The following is a 20,146-nucleotide window of genomic DNA, read 5'->3' as shown; positions in this document are numbered from 1 at the left end:
ATGGATGTATGCCTCCGATCTGCATGTTTTCTTCGATTGCAAAACTATGACAGTTCTCTATTCATCTAGTATGCAGCAAGGCACGAATGTCACCATTAGTAAAGGCTGCTCTGTCACGTCCAGAACTATTTACAACACCTACGGATGAGGCTTTCACGCTTCTTCTAAGCTATACGGACTTTGTTTGCTTTAGGTGGGATACAAACAGCTGTAAAACCGTTTTCAGCGTTAAATTTCGTTATTTTCAACACAAAATTGAAAAATCAAGTTTCATTCTCTATTACAATCAGAATATGCCAAATGAAGAAAAGAATTGGGGGGGGGGGGGGAGGGGGGGGGGGGGAGAGGTGTGAACCATACCGTTTCTCTACCGCATCTGGCATACTTCCACAACATTGAAAGAATTTCTCCAAGTCACCCGCGATCATTTCACAGACATCTCCTGACACTCGCTATCGTGGCCATCAAAAAAACATCCCGCAAAAGCGTCTTGTTGAAGGAGTCATACCAGCATGCCTCAGAAAATGGTTCAGAAATCCTGTAGAAGAGTGGAAGCTTGCAGATACACTGACGGAAAAAAAATCACAGCACCAAAAAATAATTAACGTAGAGGAATGAAATTTTGGGAATCCAGTTGCCTAGGTAACATGTTTAAGTGTTCAACATTACAAGATCGCAGTTTAATAGAAGCGTGAGATAAATCATTTCAAAGGTGTAATGCTGGTACATTAATAACCGGTGTATAGAATGTTGAATGTAAGAACGAAAACGTGCATGCATTGTGTTGTACAGGTGCCGGATGTCAGTTTGTGAGATAGAGTTCCATGCCGGTTGCACTTGGTGGGTCGGTACAAATATGGTTATTGCTGTTTGTGGATGACGCTGGAGTTGCGTCCGATGATGTCCCATATGTGCTCAATTTCAGACAGGTATGGTGATCTAACAGGCCAAAGCAACATGTCGGTACTCTGCAGAGCATGTTGGGTTGCAACAGCGATATGTGGGGAGCGGTATCTGGTTGGAAAACACCCTCTGGAATGCTTTTCATGAATGGCAGCTCAGCAGGTCGAATCACCAAACTGACGTACAAACTTTGCAGTCAGAGTACGTAGTATAACCACTAGAATGCTCCTGCTGTCATACGAAATCGCACCCCAGATCATAACTCCAGGTGTAGGTCCAATGTGTCTAGCACACAGACAGGTTCATCTACATCTACATGCATACTCCGCAAGCCACCGTAAAGTGCGTGGCAGGCCCTAAACTGGCCCCTTCTAACCAACATATGGGCATCACTGGCACCGAGGCAGCACCAGCTTTCACCAGAAAATGCAACAAACCTCCACCCTGCCCTCCAATGACCTCTCCCTCGACACCACTGGAGTCGAAAGTGGTGGTGGTTTGGGGTCAGTGGAATGCACGCTACAGGGCGTCTGGCTCGGAGCTGTCCTTGAAGTAACATATTTGAAACAGTTCACTGTGTAACTGTAGTGCCAACTACTGCTGAAATTGCTGCTCCAGATGCAATATGATGAGCCAGAGCCATACGCCAAACATGATGGTCTTTCCCTCGGTAGTGACACGGGCTGTCCGGAGATGGTCTTCTTGCGACCGTACTTTCTCGTGACCGCCACTGCCAGAGATCATATACAGTGGCTACATTCCTGCCAAGTCTTCCTACAGTACCACAGAAGGGACGTTCACCTTCTCTTAGCCTTATAACACAACCTAGTTCATACTTACCTGGGGACTGACAATGGCCTATTTGTCCCCTTAAAGGCATTCGTAATTAACATCAACTCACCACGTCCGGCCTCAAAGGTAACTCACGCTCGCGGCGTTACAGCGTGTGTTTAAAGTAAACTTGATCTGCATCGTCATAGTCACGCTACTGGCGCCATTCTTATTCGACTGGCACGAAACTGGAATAGACATCATCTTTCAGATGCAGAAACACTCCTACCAGCTTTCGTTCATGTCGCACAACTTCTTCTTGGTGCTGCGATTTTTTTCTGTCAGTGTAGATTTACCTCTACCCCGCCAGTCGATTACAAACATATTTCACATATCACTCAGATCTTCAACTTCCTCAACTATCATTCGTTAGAAATCCCCGGAAATGCTGGGTGTGAATATTTACAATTTATGTGTGGAATCACTTAACAATTACCTTAAAATGCAGTGCTTACCATGTAATCGGAAATTACGCTCTGGAGCCTGGCTATAACCATCTGTTCTATGAAACTGTGGGAATCTGTATAAGAAAGTCTGTTTCCTTACACCATTCATTTGATGACTATGCATATACATACTGATAACAGTGTTGAGAGGTCCCTACGTAATGCTATAATACGCTGACATTGAGCTCAGAGGCTCAACTGGTGCAACTGATGTTAAATCCCAGAACACTGTACCGTAAGAAATTCGCGGGAGAAAATTTTCTGTAGAAACACATTTGTAACTGACTACGGTATAAGACTCAGTCGTGTTACTGTGGATCAATCCAGCTAACACCGGTGTTCACCACAAATGATTTAGAAATCTCTTGAAACAATTGTCTGTCGTTTATGTATATTGAGATGTGGGATATTCGCAGTTCAGTATAACGAACTGTATTCTGTGTTCCAGTAGGATGAGATTCTGTGATAGGAAGTTTGAATTATGCTACTTTCGTTTGAGTGCACTTCAACAGTCAGATTATACATAAAGTCATTTTACTTCTCCTAAATTAACTAAGTGCAGTTGTCTGCAGGGTGGCACAGTTATGTATAAACTAATTGCAGGCAATGACGTAATGTGAAAGGCTGTATCAGACTTTTAAAAGTCACATCTGATACACTTCGCGACCTTGACCAGCAAAAAAAGTCCAATGCAAGCGTGTTGTTGAAGGGCATGAAATAGACACAATCTTCAGGCCTCCGGCAAAGATCCGGCAACTAATGAAATCTGTGAAAGACGATGTAGGCCTCAGAACGCCAGGAATTCACAAGATACCGTGTTGATGTGGGCAGTTTTATGTCGGCCAGACTGTTCGCACTATTGAACAGCGCCGCATAGAACATGAAGGGTGTTACCGTCTGCGCTATACCGAAAAGTCAGCTGTAGCAGAACATGCTCTGGAAAACGGACACCAAATTGCATTCGATGAGACGTCTATTATCAAATGGACTGATGGATCCTGGGATAGCGTGATAAACGAGGCCATAGAGATCAGAATTTCTGACAACACCTTCAATAGAGACGGTGGATTGCAGCTGAGTAGAGCGTGAGATCCGGTGTTGAGGGAGTTGAAGCGGTCCCGGCAGTCACGCGCCCAAAACATTACCATATATGGTGCGGGACCGTGCACCAGTGACGTCACGAGCGACGGCGCGGCTATATAAGCACGGCAGTGACAACCACACGACAGTTATCTACTTGACAATGGCAGAGGAGATGTCTGCCGAAAGCTCGTGGGCAGTAAGCCACTTGACGCAACTTGAAACCCGAGAATGTTTTATTAACCTTCCTTGTAGCTTTCGCAGAATGATAGTCACAGCATTGGAATATAAATACGGTGCGCGTTGGATAGATAGAAGTACCTGATGCATTGAATGAGGCCTGCTGGTATCGCGTGCACTAGCGAAGGAGGTATAGACTGCGGCGTCCATCCTCCAAAGTCTGCTCTGCTACAACATGCGCTTGGTACACAACCGTGGAGGCCGCGTGTCAGCACATCGACGGATGTTGGGATCTGCTGACGTCTCCTACAGTTATTCAAATAAATTGAAAAAACATTTCTGCCTTACTACACACATGATGCAACAGTTGTGGCTGTGATGCGAGACTTTGCGGCGGTCAGCGTGGACTGTGCAGCCATCTTCGTACACAGCTCGCCATGCGGTGCTTGCATTGATAAATAAACGTTCCTGTCATAATCTATCCTACAACAAACTGACCGATGGTCTTAGCTCTCATACCTCCTCCTAGTACATTCACTGTCTAACATCGTTGTGTCGTTACACTTGTGTGAAAACATATCAAACCATCAAATAACGGTACTTTGGCGACGGGAAAACGAGTGTGTGCTTCTGCAAAAATCCTGATTTCTTCTGTCTTCGAGCTTTTTACGTGAGATGTAACTCATTATGCTTCCCGTCACAGCTGAATGTTGTTTAAGCCCTCGCATTAATGTTTCACAATGGAAACGTGGTACATCTCACTGGAGTGACGTACCACTTACCGCTGTTTGCCTGCATGGTTGTGGAGGGCGCTGGCCGCCAATACTTTGGGCCAAACTGTGTGATTCATTGCTTCACTATTCTGACACAGTTTTAGAAAACATCGTTCTTGTGAAACACAACTAGCTCTTTTCACACACGAAGTGTTGATTGCTATTGGCAAGGTATTTCAAATTGATTCTTTATTTCTCGATCCTCAAAAGGCTTTTGAAACTGTACCATACAAGCGGCTTGTAGTGAAATTACGTGCTTATGGAAAATAGTCTCAGTTATGTGATTGGATTCTGTGATGCCCTGTCAGAGAGATCGCAGTTCATAGTAATTGACGGAAAGTCATCGAGTAAAAGAGAAGAGATTTCTGGCGTTCCCCCAAGATCGTGTTGTAGACCCTTTACTGTTCCTTATCTATATAAACGATTTGGGAGGCAATCTGAGTAGCCGTCTGAAGTTGTTTGCAGATGACGCTGTCGTTTATCGACTAGTAGTCATAGAAGACTGAAACAAATTGCAAAACGATTTGGAAAAGATATCTGTATGGTGCGAAAATTGACAGTTGACCCTAAGTAACGAAAAGTGTGAGGTTATCCACATGAGTGCTAATAGGAATCCGTCAAACTTCGGTCACATGATAAATAAGTGAAATCTAAAGGCCGTAAATTCAACTAAATACCTAGGAATTACAATTACGAACAGCTTAAATTGGAAAGAACACATAGAAAATGTTGTGGGGAAGGCAAACCAAAGAATGCGTTTTATTGGCAGGACACTTAGAAAACGTAACAGATCTACTAAAGAGACTGCCTACACTACGTATGTCCGTCCTCTGTAAAAGTACTGCTGCGCGGTGTGGGATCCTTACCAGATGGGATTAAATAAGTATACCGAGAAAGTTCAAAGAATAACAGCACGTTTTGTATTATCGCGAAATAGAGGAGAGAGTGCCGCCACTGACATGATACACGGGCTTGAGGTGGACAAAGGCGTTTTTTGATGCGGTGGAATCTTTTCACGAAATTTCAATCACCAACATTCTCCTCCAAATGTGAAAATATTTTGTTGACACCGATCTACATAGGGAGAAACGATCATCATAAAAAATAAAGGAAATCAAAGCTCAGACTTAAAGATCCAGCTGTTCATTTTTTCCACGCGCTGTTCGAGATTGGGATAATGGAGAATTATTGTGAGCATGGTTTGATGAACCCTCTGCCAGGCTCTTAAATGTGATTTGCAGACTACCTATATAGATGTAAATGTAGATGTAGATGACAGAGTCATACCCCATTAGACGGATGCTATGGAACCCTATTCGCCTGCAGTCGCCAGATCATGGTGACAGGATACGCTGTGGTCTATCATCTGACACTGGTGACGGTTTCTTCATGTTGAAATGCCGTGGGTAAGAAGGGAACGGGCCATACTCTTGTAAGATGTTGGTGTTTCGTCACATACCTTTACAGTCGCCAAGGGAATGACGTAAAATACCACAATTTCTGTACCGTAATTGGATGTGAATTTCGTAAACAGTTGACGATCTGTGCCTGAGGAAAACGATAAATGATTTGTGTCATACGGAAACGATGTTCCATTTGGCGTAAAAGGTAGCAGTCTCACCTTCTCAAAATTTGCAACCACTGTGTATGGGACTTCCTAGCTGAATGTATTTCAGGCGCTGGAAATAGATTTCCTACAATGAAATGTTAACAGCGTCGTATTCTAGACGACTAAGAGGTTAGAAATCGAGCAGTTCTAAATTTAGAGTGTGTTTAAGTGCAAAATCGTGTAGCCTTAGGAATGTGTCTGTCAACTGTGTCGCCTTATAAAGTGCGTCAGTTATGGTGGGGCACACAGCCTGTATGGGACAAAAGGCGAGGGATGTCCACTTGCATTCAAACTGTATGACACGACACAGGATGCTTCAGACCTTGCTCGTGCCAGAGAGAGCTGGAGATGCAGCGCACATCATGTCAGGTGCTTGCAGCTTGCAGTTCAACACTACCCAGCCTTTGGAGTCATAGTGTGATGTGATTAACACGTGTGTTGCCTACCGTACAGACATCCCTCTCCACGCAGTGTGGTGTGGCAGCTGTTCGTTACCATACCCAGCCTTCCTGATGCAGCCAGAGCACGCAGACAGCTCTCAGCGGCAGTAGAATGGGGGAGGGGGAGCGATGGAAGGCTCTTCCCCCTTTCCTTTCCTATTCCTATTAAACATGTTAGTGATAACCGTATAGTATCCATCCACGTCCATTCAGCTTTAAAGTTAGGCCAAGTGCTCTATTTCTGACAACCAGCAGACTTCCTATCATTGTAAACTTGGGATAAGTGACTTTTCTCAAAATTTTAAACTTATGGTTAGGGGTGTGGAAGGAAACTGCGTAAGCTGTAACGTCATAGGGGTGGGGAAATTGTTTAAGCATAGCACATGTGGACTTAGGGAAAAGTGGGCTTGCAGATTTTGAATTTAAATAACACTATGCTGTATGGTACATGTGTTGTTCATTTTGAATTTCCCACCAGACTAATACTGAGGGTTGCAAATGTTTACATGGTGACAACAGAGCGGAACTGTTTAGCTTAGAACAGGCAGTATGGAATTCCACACCTACAACCACTGACCTGACTGACAGAAATAGCAAAACATGTCTCTACAGGACTGTCCAGCAGGCAATTTACTTCATTTTGTCCTAGCATCTTGGATTCTGACGTCATAGAGCTGCGCCAGTGTTCCAGGTCAGCCAACTTGGATTCTGACGTCTTAGTAAGGCTGCACCAGTATCCCTGGTCCATCATCCCGGTTTCTGAGGTCATAGGGCTGTGGCAGTATGCCCTGCCGCCATGCTGGTTCGCCATCTTGGATTCTGACGTTATAGAAGGGCTGCATCAGAATTCCAGGTCAGCCATATTGGATTACCATTTTGATTTCTATATTTAGCACAAGTGACCTATTTCCACCAGCATGACAGTGTTCGATCTTGGATTTTTTGATTTCCCGACAGTTTATGCTTAGGACAACAGCCCACATCCACAGTAACATCAAAGGTGTGGGACAAAGCACAGACTATTTTTGAATTTATCACCAAAATTTTCATTTTCCGCTGTTTTATATATAGGGCAATTGACCTATATCGGAGTCGTGCAGGACGGAGGGTTGGAGAGATACGATGACTCATCCGTGCACAGTCCATCCCTACATCCAGTGTAAAATCGATGTGCCCATGGATGTTGTTGATCTGGTACAACAAGTCTTCCAAATTTTCACGTCCCTGAGGCCATACAACGCTGTGTCGTTGATGTAACGTCAAAAGCAACTAGGCTTTGCAGGAGTCATATCCAGGGAGACGTCCTCAAAGTGCCCTATAACTGTAGCTAATAGGTTCCCCGTCACGACGCCGACAGTCTGATTAAAAAATTATCCACTACACAAAAAGTGTGATGAGTCAGAGTGTGCTTGAATAAATCCACAACCGTCTCATCAAAGATCTGAGAGGGCAGATCAGTAGTCTTTGATGAGAATGCGCATGTATAATGAGATCACAAAAAAACCGACCATCATATCTCCTTCTGCACTGCGCAGACGTTTAATTCGTGTGATGAAGACGGTTTATTGTTGTTATTGTGTACACAGTGACTAACGTGCCGAGTAAGGAGGCTGGCCAGATGTTTTGCGAGTCTGTAAGTCTGTCAACCAATGGTGCATACGATAGGTGGTAGGGATGTATCCTTTATATGAAGTTTTTGCTGGTCTTAAAATGTAGGTGGCCGAGATGTTTGAGGGAGAAGACATTTAATGACAATCTTGCAGTGATGACCGCTTGAGAAGCTTCGACGTCTTCCTCATTATTTTGGATATTGGGTCCTGTGAAAATTTTTGGTACGTTTCCTCCTCTAACAATGGCCGGATCTTCATGCCATAGTCGGCTTGATCCACTATGATTGCTCCACTGCCCTTGACAACTAGCAACACTGCGATGAGAGGATCGTTGCGGAGCTCGCTAAGGAGTTGGCGGGTTTGCTTTTGAAATAATGCAGCCCTTTTCTCTACAATTTCACTGCGAATCTTGCAAACTGTTTGCTCCACACCGCTTGGTATATCAGCGAAGGGGATACGCCGTAGCGAAAGTACAAAGTTATGTCTCCTATTAAGAGCTGAAACAGTACCTGCGTCGCTGTATCTCGCCGACATGTTGATAGAGATGCGTCCTGTTGTTTTCTGTTTTGCCTCATATTGCTGTTCTTGTAAAAACTGACTGAATTTCCCTTCCTGCCTTTCCGTGGTTTACCTCGACGATGTCATCTTTTGAGCTACTGTCACTGCATCAGTTTAGTCCCCCTCTAAAGCTGAATGTGACTGTTAGCTGCATGTGCGTGGCCATAAGATCGCGGCCGTTTGTATTCAACTAATTTCCAGTGTAATGTACCCTCTCTCGCAGCAGGGTGAAGCTGACAGCACGAACTATTCATCTGGCCACAGCAGTGTCGATACGATGGCTCACGGCTTTGCAGGGAGGACGCTAAGCTTAACAAATTAGCCTTCTTAACGCGCAGCTTTCGCAGGAGTTTAATGCTGCGCAACGCTCCCTCCCTGTAAAGAGACGTTATGCATTCAGCGGAAAGCTCGTAGCTTTTTAATCACTTGACGCGGCTGGAAGTTCGAGAGAATTTTATCAGTATACGCCATGAAGCCATGCTTTCGAATTTATGATGCGTCACTAAATGAAATTTTTAACCAGTAAGAAGATATGACATGCTCGCGCCACTTATTCGTTTGCCAACCTTTTCTTTTTATTTGTGCATAATTTCTCAGCGTCGGTGTGTCTTTCATGATCGGATCCCTCACATTCTCTGAGCGATGAGGCAACCATGCTGAAATTCGTCGACAGCTAAGATTAATGTTTCGTCCTGCGAGTATATGGCCAGGCACTGTGAGAATTTTACGTGTTTTTTTATTTATTTCATTCATAAGCAGGGCTCCAATTCTATGTACTTCAAATGGTTCAAATGGCTCTGAGCACCATGCGACTTAACTTCTGAGGTCATCAGTCCCCTAGGACTTAGAACTACTTAAACCTAACTAACCTAGGGACATCACACACATCCATGCCCGAGACAGGATTCGAACCTGCGACCGCAGCGGTCGCGCGGTTCCAGACTGTAGTGCCTAGAACCGCTCGGCTACTCCGGCCGGCATCTATGTACTCCCCTTGTTTCGTAATACTATAATGTGGCGTGATATTTTCGTCAATAGTTGAAAAAAAAAGAAGAAGAGATATAGTAACTGTCGACGAGGGTATAAGCATACGGAATAGGTTCCCAGGTACGTGAGTGCTCAAAGACTTCTGAAGTAACAGAACCCAGTAAGTTGCCTCAATGGCGAATGTTCATCAGAGACAAGGGTATCATCAGGAGTATCCCATGGAAATGTGACAGGACCACTGTTATTTTCTATATATCTAAATGATCTGTCAGACAGAGTAAGCAGTTGTCTACGGCTTTTTGCTGAGGATGCTGTTGTGTATGGGAAGGTGACGTCGTTCAGTAACTGTAGGAGAGTACATGACTACTTAGACAAAATGTCTAGTTGGTGTGCTAAATGGCAGCTAGCTCTAAATGTAGGCAAATGTAAGCTACTGTATATGAATAGGAAAAGTAAACCCATAATGTTCGAATACAGTATTGGTTATGCGCTGCTATCTATCTAGGCGTAATGTTGCAAATCCATACGAAACGGAATGTGGATGTAAGGACTTTAGTAGGAAAGGCGAATGGTCGACTTCGGTTTATTGGAGGACTTTTAGGAAGGTGTGGTTCATCTGTAAAGGAGACGGGGTATAGCAAACTAGTGCGACCCATTGTTAAGTACCGTTTCAGATCATCACCAGGTCGGATTAAAGGAAGACATCAAAGCAGTTCAGAGACGGGCTGCTAGATTTGTTGCCAGTAGGTTCGAGCAACACGCAAGTATTACCGAGATGATAATTAAATCGACACCCTAGCTGCAAACAAGCGTTGATATACATCGTTGGGAAAATGTGTGCTCCGACCGGGACTCGAACCCGGGATCTCCCACCTACATCACTGAATGGGAATCATTGAAGGAAAGGCAACGTTCTTTTCGAGAAGCACTATTGTGAAAATTTAGAGAACCGGTATTTGAGGCTGACTGCCGCCAATGTACATTTCACCTAAGGACCATGAAGATAAATGAGAGATTAGAGAGATTAGGGTTTGTACTGGGGTCGTTTTTACATCGCTGTATTTGCGAGTGGAACAGAAAATGAAATGACTAGTAGTGGTACAGGCTGCGCTCCGCGACGCATCATGGGGTGGCTTGCGGTGTATGTATGTAGATGCAGACCATTCCTAGGAACGATTGAAATTCCTGACGAGCTTTCAGTCATGGTAAGTGAACTCATATGGCTCTAATTAATAAGTTCGCATAGGGCTGTTGACATACTTGATCTACAGACTTGAATTTAGATCATCAGCTCAATCCCTGTAGATCAGTTACCCAGGAAATATAAAAATGAGCAGGTACTTTCAGGTACTGATTAATCTCGAAATGCACAGACACCACATGAGCTCTCGTAGTATGAAGGAAGGAAGATTAGGGTTTAATGTATCGTCCACGACGAGGTCTCTAGAGACGGAGCGCGACCTCGGATTGTGAGGGCAACAACGTTCATCGAACGTACACAATAACAGCTGAGCGTCGGGCAGTTGTGTGTCCGCAGTTCGTGGTCGTGCGGTAGCGTTCTCGCTTCCCGCGCCCGGGTTCGATTCCCGGCGGGGGTCAGGGATTCTCTCTGCCTCGTGATGACTGGGTATTGTGTGATGTCCTTGGGTTAGCTAGGTTTAAGTAGTTCTAAGATCTAGGGGACTGATGACCATAGATGTTAAGTCCCATAGTGCTCAGAGCCATTTTTTTTTTCGGGCAGTTGTGCCTTTATTTCTCGTTCGAGAGGTGTGGCCACAACGTCAGCCGCTGCGGTAGTCCAAAGTCTTGCGATAATCATTCTGGCGGCGACTCCAGTGTAGGAATGTCTATAGAGGTCCGTTCCACGCCTCGCTGTCTGAGGAAAGCCACAAGGAAAATTAAATAGGGTAACGATGCGAAAGGAAATCGGCAGCACCCTTTTCAAAGAACCCATCTCGGTATTCAACTTGATCGAATTAGCAAACCACAGAGAACCTAAATCGGAATGGTTCATCATAAACTGGAACCACCCTTTCCCCAAAAGCGAATTGGTTCATCAGGAATTGGAACCGCACAGCGCCATTTCGCTCAGTGAGTCTGACGTTATTAATCCGAAATTTCCTTCCTATCAAAAATAACCTTCGCTCTTCCTTAGATATTTGAAATCGGGAACAGCGAGAAGACTCAGAATCGATTCGTTATCATATAAAAATGTTTAATTGGTCATTAGTTACAACCAATACGTTGCGTCCCATATTCGTGGGTGTTCGTAGATTACAGAAATACTAAGGTAGTGTGTCCAACGCGTGTCGCGCAGGTAACTGTCAAAATTTTTCACATCATTTGTTGTTTGTTGTTACATATTATTTTCTAAAGGAAAGCAGTGGACGAAAAGAAAGAAGATTGTGATTTGTGGTCCCTTGTCGATATGGGTCATTAGAAACGGGGCAGAGACAGAGGTTGATACTAACGGGGAATGAAATATACAGTGAACTCTTTTTTTAAAAAAAAATCTCGATATTTGCCATAAGAGAAAGCACAGAAAAACTAAATCACTATGTCTGAGCGGGATTTGAACCGCATATCTCCAGAATGCGACTCCACTGTGCTAATGGTTCAGGACCAAGCCCAGTGTCAGGACACAGACTAATTGTCTATAAGTGCATTAGGGCAACGGAGCTCCAAGTCTCCATCCGACTGACAGATCACCGTCAAAACTATCACCCTACGATATGCCGCAGACATTTTTAACTTAAATCAGTACGTTGTTCTAGATTCTGGTATTTATAAAATGTAATGTGACTCCCAGTCAGAAAAGTAATAAATGACGGAGAGTCATCGAGTGAAACAGAAGTAATTTTGGTGTTCACCAAGGAAGCGTTATACGCCCTTTGCTGTTCTTGATCTACATAAACGATCTAGGAAATAATCTGAACAGCCCTCTTAGTTGTTTTTTGCAGATGATACTGTCATTTACCGTCTTTTAAAGTCATCAAGTTATCAGAACAAAGTGCAATATGATTTAGAAAAGATATGTGTATGGTGGAAAATGTGGAAATTGACTCTGAGTAACGAAAATTGTGAGGGCATCCACATGAGTACTAAAATGAATTACGATTACACGATAAATTACACAAATTTAAAGGCTGTAAACTCAATTAAATGCTTAGGGATTACAATTACGATTAACTTAAATTGGAACGATCACATATATAATGTTGTGAGAAAGCAAACCAAAACCTGCAATTTATTGGCAGAACACTTAGAAACCGTAATAGGTCTACTACAGGGACTGCTTACATTACGCTTGTCCGCTCTCTTCTGGAGTATTTCTGTGCGGTGTGGGATCCGCATCAGATAGGACTGGCAGATGACATCGAAAAAGTTCAGAGAAGAGAAGCTCGTTTTGTATTATCGCGAAATAAGGGAGAGAATGCCATGGATATGATACACAAATCGAAGTTGCTGTCTTAAAAACAAAGGCGTTTCTCGTTGCCGCAGGACCTTCTTCTGAAATTTTTGTCACCAACTTTCTTCTCGTAATGTTTTTTTTTCACCTACATAAGGAGAAATGATCATCATATTAAAATAAGGAAAATCAGATCTCGCATGGAATGATTTAAGTGATCATATTCCCCGCGCTGTTCGAGAATGGGACGGTAAGGAAGTAGTCTGAAGGTGGTTCGAAGAACCCTCTGCCAGGCTCTTAATTGCAAATTACAGAGTAATCATGTAGATGTAGCTGTAATACACCGTCATCACTCTCCCACATCCACACCTGATAGTGGCGATTAAATACTTTTTGCTGATACTGGGATTCGCACTGAGTACCTATGATACTAACGCAAGCTACTATTAGCGTTTACATAGGTACGTCATGTTACAAGACTGCAAGATTTTAAATAAAATTTCTCATAGTGCAACTAACCATACTTCAAATAATTTCAAAAATCACTTTCATTAGCAAGCAACTAAAACGACAACTTTTAATAAGTTAGTTTCCACATTTGCACGCAATTTAGTTTCTGTTTTTCACTGTCTCACGCAATGTAAATGGCTCACATGAATAGAGCGTTCCCGAAATTCAGTGAAAGAAGGGAATGGTAAATGTTAAATGATAGCGAAGAAATAGAACGTGATAGTATTGATTACAAGGTTAGTTGTAAATATCTTGAGCACGTCACGTCTTATAAGTATTTATGGGTAACATAAGAAGAGATATAAAAGGGATGACCACGTAACGCCGGTGTTAGGGAAGGCGAATGGAAGACTGGTTAGATCAACGGATTCTGGGAAATCCAAGGGGTCTATAAAGGAAATCATATACAATACGCTAGTATAACGAATTTTAGAGAAATGTTCTAATGTTTGTAGCCCATATCAAGTAATGAAAACATACATCAGACGAATTCAGAGACGCTCTAGCAGGATCGTAACGGTTTCATAAAGCCAACACGAAAGTGTAAGAGAAATTCTCGAGGAGATGAAATGGGAATCCTAGAAATAAAGACGGAGTAGTTTTCGTGAAAGTCTGACGGGTAAATTTAGAGAACTTGTATTCGAGGAAGACGGAGCGACACTTTGTTGACACCGCCATATATTTTGTGCAGGGATCATGAGGAAAAAGTAAGAGAGATGCTGTGCTGTGCTGAGTAAGTTTTCAAAGAAACCGAATAGCTAATACATATACATAATTTCCACAATTTTGCTGTTCTTCTTAAGATCTATTTTTAACGATATATTTTAACGATTTTACAAATGACACCTATACATAATTTCCACAATTTTACTGTTCTTCTTAAGATATATTTTTATTCTAATCTCCAGATGTTTCTAAATTATTTGCAACGAATCGTTTCCTCTTGTGAACAGTGATGTATTTCAGATTATCTACAACAACATAGCCGCGCGGGATTAGCTGAGCGGTCTAAGGCGCTGCAGTCATGGACTGTGCGGCTGGTCCCGGCGGAGGTTCGAGTCCTCCCTCGGGCATGGGGGTCTGTGTTTGTCGTTAAGATAATTTAGGTTAAGTAGTGTGTAAGCTTAGGGACTGATGACCTTAGCAGTTAAGTCCCATAAGATTTCACAGACATTTTTTTTTTACGACAACATAATGTGGCTAAACTGGCGCGACTTCTGTAAACAACACCTCTTTTATCTTTGGTGAGTGATACCGGCCTCCAGTGTTATACAAGTGTCAAGTACATTTTTGATAACTGACAGACACATAAACCTGGACGTCTCCATGGAAACGGCGTCCTAATACATTATTACGGGCAGCAAGAGATGGCACACATATACAACGATGTATTTAGTTCTTTCTAGTGACTTTTCGAAGACTTTAAGTAACTGACTACTCATACAAATAAGTCAATATGTATCATTTTCATATTAATACGTCATGCATTTGGTTTCATTACCAATAAATAGCAGTAGCTAACAATCTTATAGTGCTAATTATTTCATCCAGACGACGCTCTGGACCTCACTTAACGAATTACACTACATTGTCATGCAGTTTATGAGGCTAGTTGTAACACACATTATGAGCCATAAATGAATATAAACTCGTTTCTTGATTAATTAAATTTAAAAGATAAATATTTAATAATGAAGACTCAAATGATATGTAAGTCGTTCTCCCTTGGCTGACAGCGATGCCTTAAGCTCTGGATCGCCCTCTCTCTACCCTATATAACTCATGGCTGCTTAGCTATCAGCACCAGTTACAGTGACTGAGGCATCCACAGCGGGTCAGGCGCCATTGCCGTCATCCACATGGGTAATGATACAACGGTTTAGAGTAAACTTTTATAACATTGGCTTCTCTATGTAATATAGCACTGTTACTTTTGTTATTACAATGCAAACTCTGAGGAAGGCCCGTAATTAAGAAGTTAACATCGACTGCGATCAAGACTGCTTTTAAATAATTCCATACGGCTAAGGTCATCTGTCTCCTTTCAACTCCCCCCTCCCTCCACCCCCCCCCCCCCCCCCCCCCCAGGGCAGAAGCTGTGTACCAAATCTGTCGGCATATAGATGAAATTGTGTGTGCAAATTGAGAAAGTGTTCTAAATGTTTGCGTAGCTTGTATCTGAGGTGGAACGTGGCTACCAGCCCGGTATTCACCTAGTGGTATGTGGGAAACAACCTGAATATTACATCCAGGCTGACCGGCACACGGACCACTATCCGTTGATCCGCCACGCAGATTCGATTCGGGGCCAGCGTCCCTTAAGTCCCGAAAGCTGTGATGTAACAGGTGTGCAACTGGGACGAGTTTTAGGGCGCATACAGAGGCATATAGACTGTCATTTCCCTCACTCAATACGCGAATGAGATAGGGAAAAATCGATAATACTAGTGCTATATACCCTACCTCACGCACTGTACAGTGTTTCGTTTGATACACAGGGTGCTCGGAAATTCCCGTTACAAACTTCTAGGACTTGTAGAGGCGAGTGAGTAGATAATACAGGATGTATCTGTAATAATAATCCGATTTGGCACGTCTATATTTCTGAAACAAATAAACATATACAACGAATTTTGTTTTTTTGATGAACTCGAAAATGTTTTTCATGCCTTTTCGTAGGTGTTCAACATGCTCCCTTGAGATGCATGACATATGTCAATGCGGTATTCAAATTGCTCTCACAGTGCAACGAGCATGTCTTGAGTTACAGCTTCCACAGCTAGTGTTATGCGATGTCTCAGTTCATTCATTGTTGTTGGTAACGGAGGCACATAAACAGTCATTTATAAACCCCCACAAGAAATAATCACATACCGTCAGGTCCGGTGACCTTGGAGGCGAGTAAGGCTGAATCATTTTGTCCAGTGCGACCGATACATCGTTCAGTAATCCTTTGATTTAAAAATTCCCCACTTCCAGATTTCAGTGTGGCCGTGCCTCACTCACTTGGTAAATGAAGTCTCCAACTGTGTGAAAAAGTTCTCAAGCATATCGAGATACGTGCTTACTGTAACAGTGTTCTCGGCAAAGAAAAATGTACCGTACACCTTTTGCCGTGAAACTGCACAAAACACGTAAGACTTTGGAGAGTCCTTCTCACGTTTTACGACTTCATGTGGTTGTTTCGTACACCATATTCTCACATTATGACGATTCACCTTTCCATTTGAATGGAATGTTGCCTCGTCACTAAACACTAAGTGTGGAAGAAAACTGTCATCCTCCATCTTGCCAAGAACGAAATTACAGAACTCCATACGTTGTTTGTCACCTTCAGGAAGACCTTGCAGTAGCTGAATTTTGGATAGCTTCATGTGTAAACGTCGACGCAACACACGCCATACGGCCATCAGGGGCATGTTGAGCTGTCGAGCTGCACAGCGAACGGATTTCTGCGGACACTTTTCTGAAACTATGACGGATACGTTCGACGTCTGTGTCAGACACTTGGGGACGGCCCGGCGATTTGCCTTTATACAGACAACCTGTTTCTCCAAATTGTTCATCCCATCGTTTAATGCTATGTGATGCAGCAGGATCCACACCATACCTAGTACGCCGCGCGGGGTAGCAGCGCAGTCTAGGGGGCGCCTTGCCACGGCACGCGGGGCACCCCCCGTCTAAGGTTCGAGTCCTCCAAAAATGGTTCAAATGGCTCTGAGCACTATGGGACTTAACATCTGTGGTCATCAGTCCCCTAGACTTAGAACTACTTAAACCTAACTAACCTAAGGACATCACACACATCCATGCCCGAGGCAGGATTCGAACCTGCGACCGTAGCGGTCACGCGGTTCTAGACTGAAGCGCCTAGAACCGCACGGCCACACCGGGCGGCTCGAGTCCTCCCTCGGGCACATGTGTGTGTGTGTGTGTGTGTGTGTGTGTGTGTGTGTTATCCTTAGCGTAAGTTAGTTTAAGTTTGCTGAACAGTTATTACTGACCCGCGCTGCGCAAAACTTATAACAGTACGTTGTGCACGCACTTATCTCAAATAACATTATAGTTTTTTTTTTTTTTAATCGGATGATTTTTTTTTATACACCCTGTATTTCAGTGCTACAACCATTTGAAAACATGTTGGTAACGCGACCCCTTTTACAAGTAATTTATTAGACGTGTGATGTCCTTAGATTAGTTAGGTTTAAGTAGTTCTAAGTTTTAGGGGACTGATGACCTCAGAAGTTAAGTCCCATAGTGCTCAGAGCCATTTATTAGGCGTGACCAGTACATGACTTGTTTTACGGCTTCACTTATTAATAGGCAAAAAGTAGCTCGTATACTCGTTGACGGGTTATCTTCAATGTGATGAAGTAGAGCCTATTCCAACTGGGGTGTGCGTTGTCTCCTTGGAGCAACGCAGTCACGCCTGCTGACGGTGAAGGTACCCTTTCTCGAAGCCGTTGCAAAAAGGGCATGCGATGGAGTCGGACGTTGTGGAGAACGATCTTGGTAAAGGCGACGAGCAGCTCTTCGATTACCGCGAGCTTCGCCATTCAGAAGAATCATGTCGGTGTATTTTGCAAACATATGCTCAACCATGTGGCTCCAACACTCACAGACACCTGAATGAGGCTCGAACCAGATGAGAGAGGTAGGACAGACGTCAAATGACATCACCTGGTCCGACGTAACCACCAGCCCCCCCCTTCCCCCTACCATGATTACCCTGTTGCATACCTACCTATTAAACATGATTTCAAATGTCTGCCGACATGGGTTCCTATTAAAAAAAATATTATCTACTCACTTCCCTCTACAAGATACAAGACCTAAAAGTCCGTAACGGGCGTTTCCGAACACCTTGTGTGTGTAGACGTCATGTATATACCTTTTGAGATACCATAGAATTCAAAATGTCTCATGGTGCTCCACATACATTCTTGAAACGGTAGTATTCAAAAATGGTTCAAATGGCTCTGAGCACTATGGGACTTAACTTCTAAGGTCATCAGTCCCCTAGAACTTAGAACTACTTAAACCTAACTAACCTAACGACATCACACACATCCATGCCCGAGGCAGGATTCGAACCTGCGACCGTAGCGGTCGCGCGGTTCCAGACTGTAGCGCCTAGAACCGCTCGGCCACCCCGGCCGGCAAACGGTAGTATTACTTGACAGTTGATTGTGTTTAACAACAGCATCGTATTTCATTAAATGTGTCCACTACTCACCATTGCCCTGATTTGTGTATGATGAAACCTCACTCACGTGTGCGGTGTCGACTGCCCAGCAGACGCGCAGCATAGAGCAGGCGGGACGAATGTTTACATAAGCTGATAACGGCCACTGAGAATAATCTACGTCTGCTGTTGTCAGAAGTCCGCTGCACAGCGTCAGGAACATTCTCACATACGTGATAACGCTTCTGTTCCCACTGCCTACTTTTATTGCTTAACGCCAAACAGAAAATATTCCCGGCGTATAATGAACTGCAGCACAAAAATCGTACCTCTCTTAACGAAAGTTAAAAAGCAATAATTACTGTAGCAAATCGTTTCTGTGAATGAACAGGACTCTTAACAGAATAGATAACAAAGTCGCAAACAGTTGGCCGTATAGCCGTGAGTTTTGCAGCAGTCCAAAAAAATCTTCTAATGTGTGTGAAATCTTATGGGTCTTAACTGCTAAGGTCATCAGTCCCTAAGCTTACACACTACTTAACCTAAATTATCCTAATGACAAACACACACACACACACCCATGCCCGAGGGAGGACTCGAACCTCCGCCGGGACCAGCCGCACAGTCCATGACTGCAGCGCCTTAGACCGCTCGGCTAATCCCTTGAAGCAGTCATTGCTTCCTAGAAGACTAAAAGATGACTCGCCACGAAGGAATTATCCGAATGGGGCGGAAATCGGTAGATGTGATGACCATGTACTAACAAAACAGCCGATTACAATTTTAGAAAAACTGGCTGGTTTATTCAAGAGAGGGAGTTTCACAAATTGAGGAAGTCAACAACTCACTGGTCTGCCTCTGGCCCTTATGCAGGCAGTTATTCAGTTTGGCATTCATTGATAAAGTTGTTGGATGTCCTCCTGAGGGATATCGTGCCAAATTCTGTCCAATTGGCGCTTTAGATCGTCAAAATCTCGAGATGATTGGAGGGCTCTGCCTATAATGCTCCAAACGTTCTCAACCAAAGAGAGATCTTGCGACTTTACTGGCAAAGGTAGGGTTTGGCACGCACGAAAAAAAGCAGTAGAAAATCTCGCCGTATGCAGGCGGGCATGATCTTGCTGATATGTAAGCCTGGGATAGTTTGCCACGAAGTCCAACAAAATGGGAGCAGTGGGGCTAGGGGGTCTCTAGGACAGATAATTTATTCAAAATGGACGTCACACCCCCTTCACCCCCTGGAGATGGCGAGAAATTTTGGCAGGACGTAGGGCAATTGGGCTATCACCACTAACCTAACTCCACCACCCTTCCTATGACATCCTCTGCAAATGTTGGGGAAACAGTCAGTCCTAGTCCAGCTGCCAGAGAGGAAGGTTAGCTTACGTTGGGTTAGGTTAGTATGCTTTATTTATTTTTTGGTAGTTCTGTGCTGGAGAGGAAAGTAGGGTATTTAATTAATTTATTTATTTATAGTTCAACTGGGCTACCTCCAGTAACCTAACTCAGAGATGTGTGTGTGTTCACTTCGACGAGTTTGGATCGATTGAGCTACTTTGCATTAAATCCACCAGAGGGCGCTGTTCGTCTCCACCATCCCTCCCCTGCCCCATTTCCCCCTCCCT

The 20,146-nt window shown here is 43.7% G+C and overlaps 1 protein-coding gene across 1 annotated transcript in view; it reads right to left on the bottom strand.

Annotated features, from left to right (window-relative positions):
* The window catches only part of LOC124722899 (trimethyllysine dioxygenase, mitochondrial), a 488,590-nt gene extending 469,920 nt beyond the window's left edge, over window positions 1-18,670 (bottom strand). Inside the window, exon 1 of the mRNA XM_047248039.1 lies at window positions 18,573-18,670. Coding sequence (XP_047103995.1) covers window positions 18,573-18,575 — 3 coding nt within the window. The 5' untranslated portion in view covers window positions 18,576-18,670. The remainder of the gene's footprint in view (window positions 1-18,572) is intronic.
* Window positions 18,671-20,146: the final 1,476 nt, after the last annotated feature.

This window comes from Schistocerca piceifrons, chromosome X (assembly GCF_021461385.2).
Source record: "Schistocerca piceifrons isolate TAMUIC-IGC-003096 chromosome X, iqSchPice1.1, whole genome shotgun sequence".
Classification (NCBI taxonomy): domain Eukaryota; kingdom Metazoa; phylum Arthropoda; class Insecta; order Orthoptera; family Acrididae; genus Schistocerca; species Schistocerca piceifrons.
Note: the sequence above shows the minus strand (reverse complement) of the source record. Positions and strands in the feature narration are given on the sequence as shown.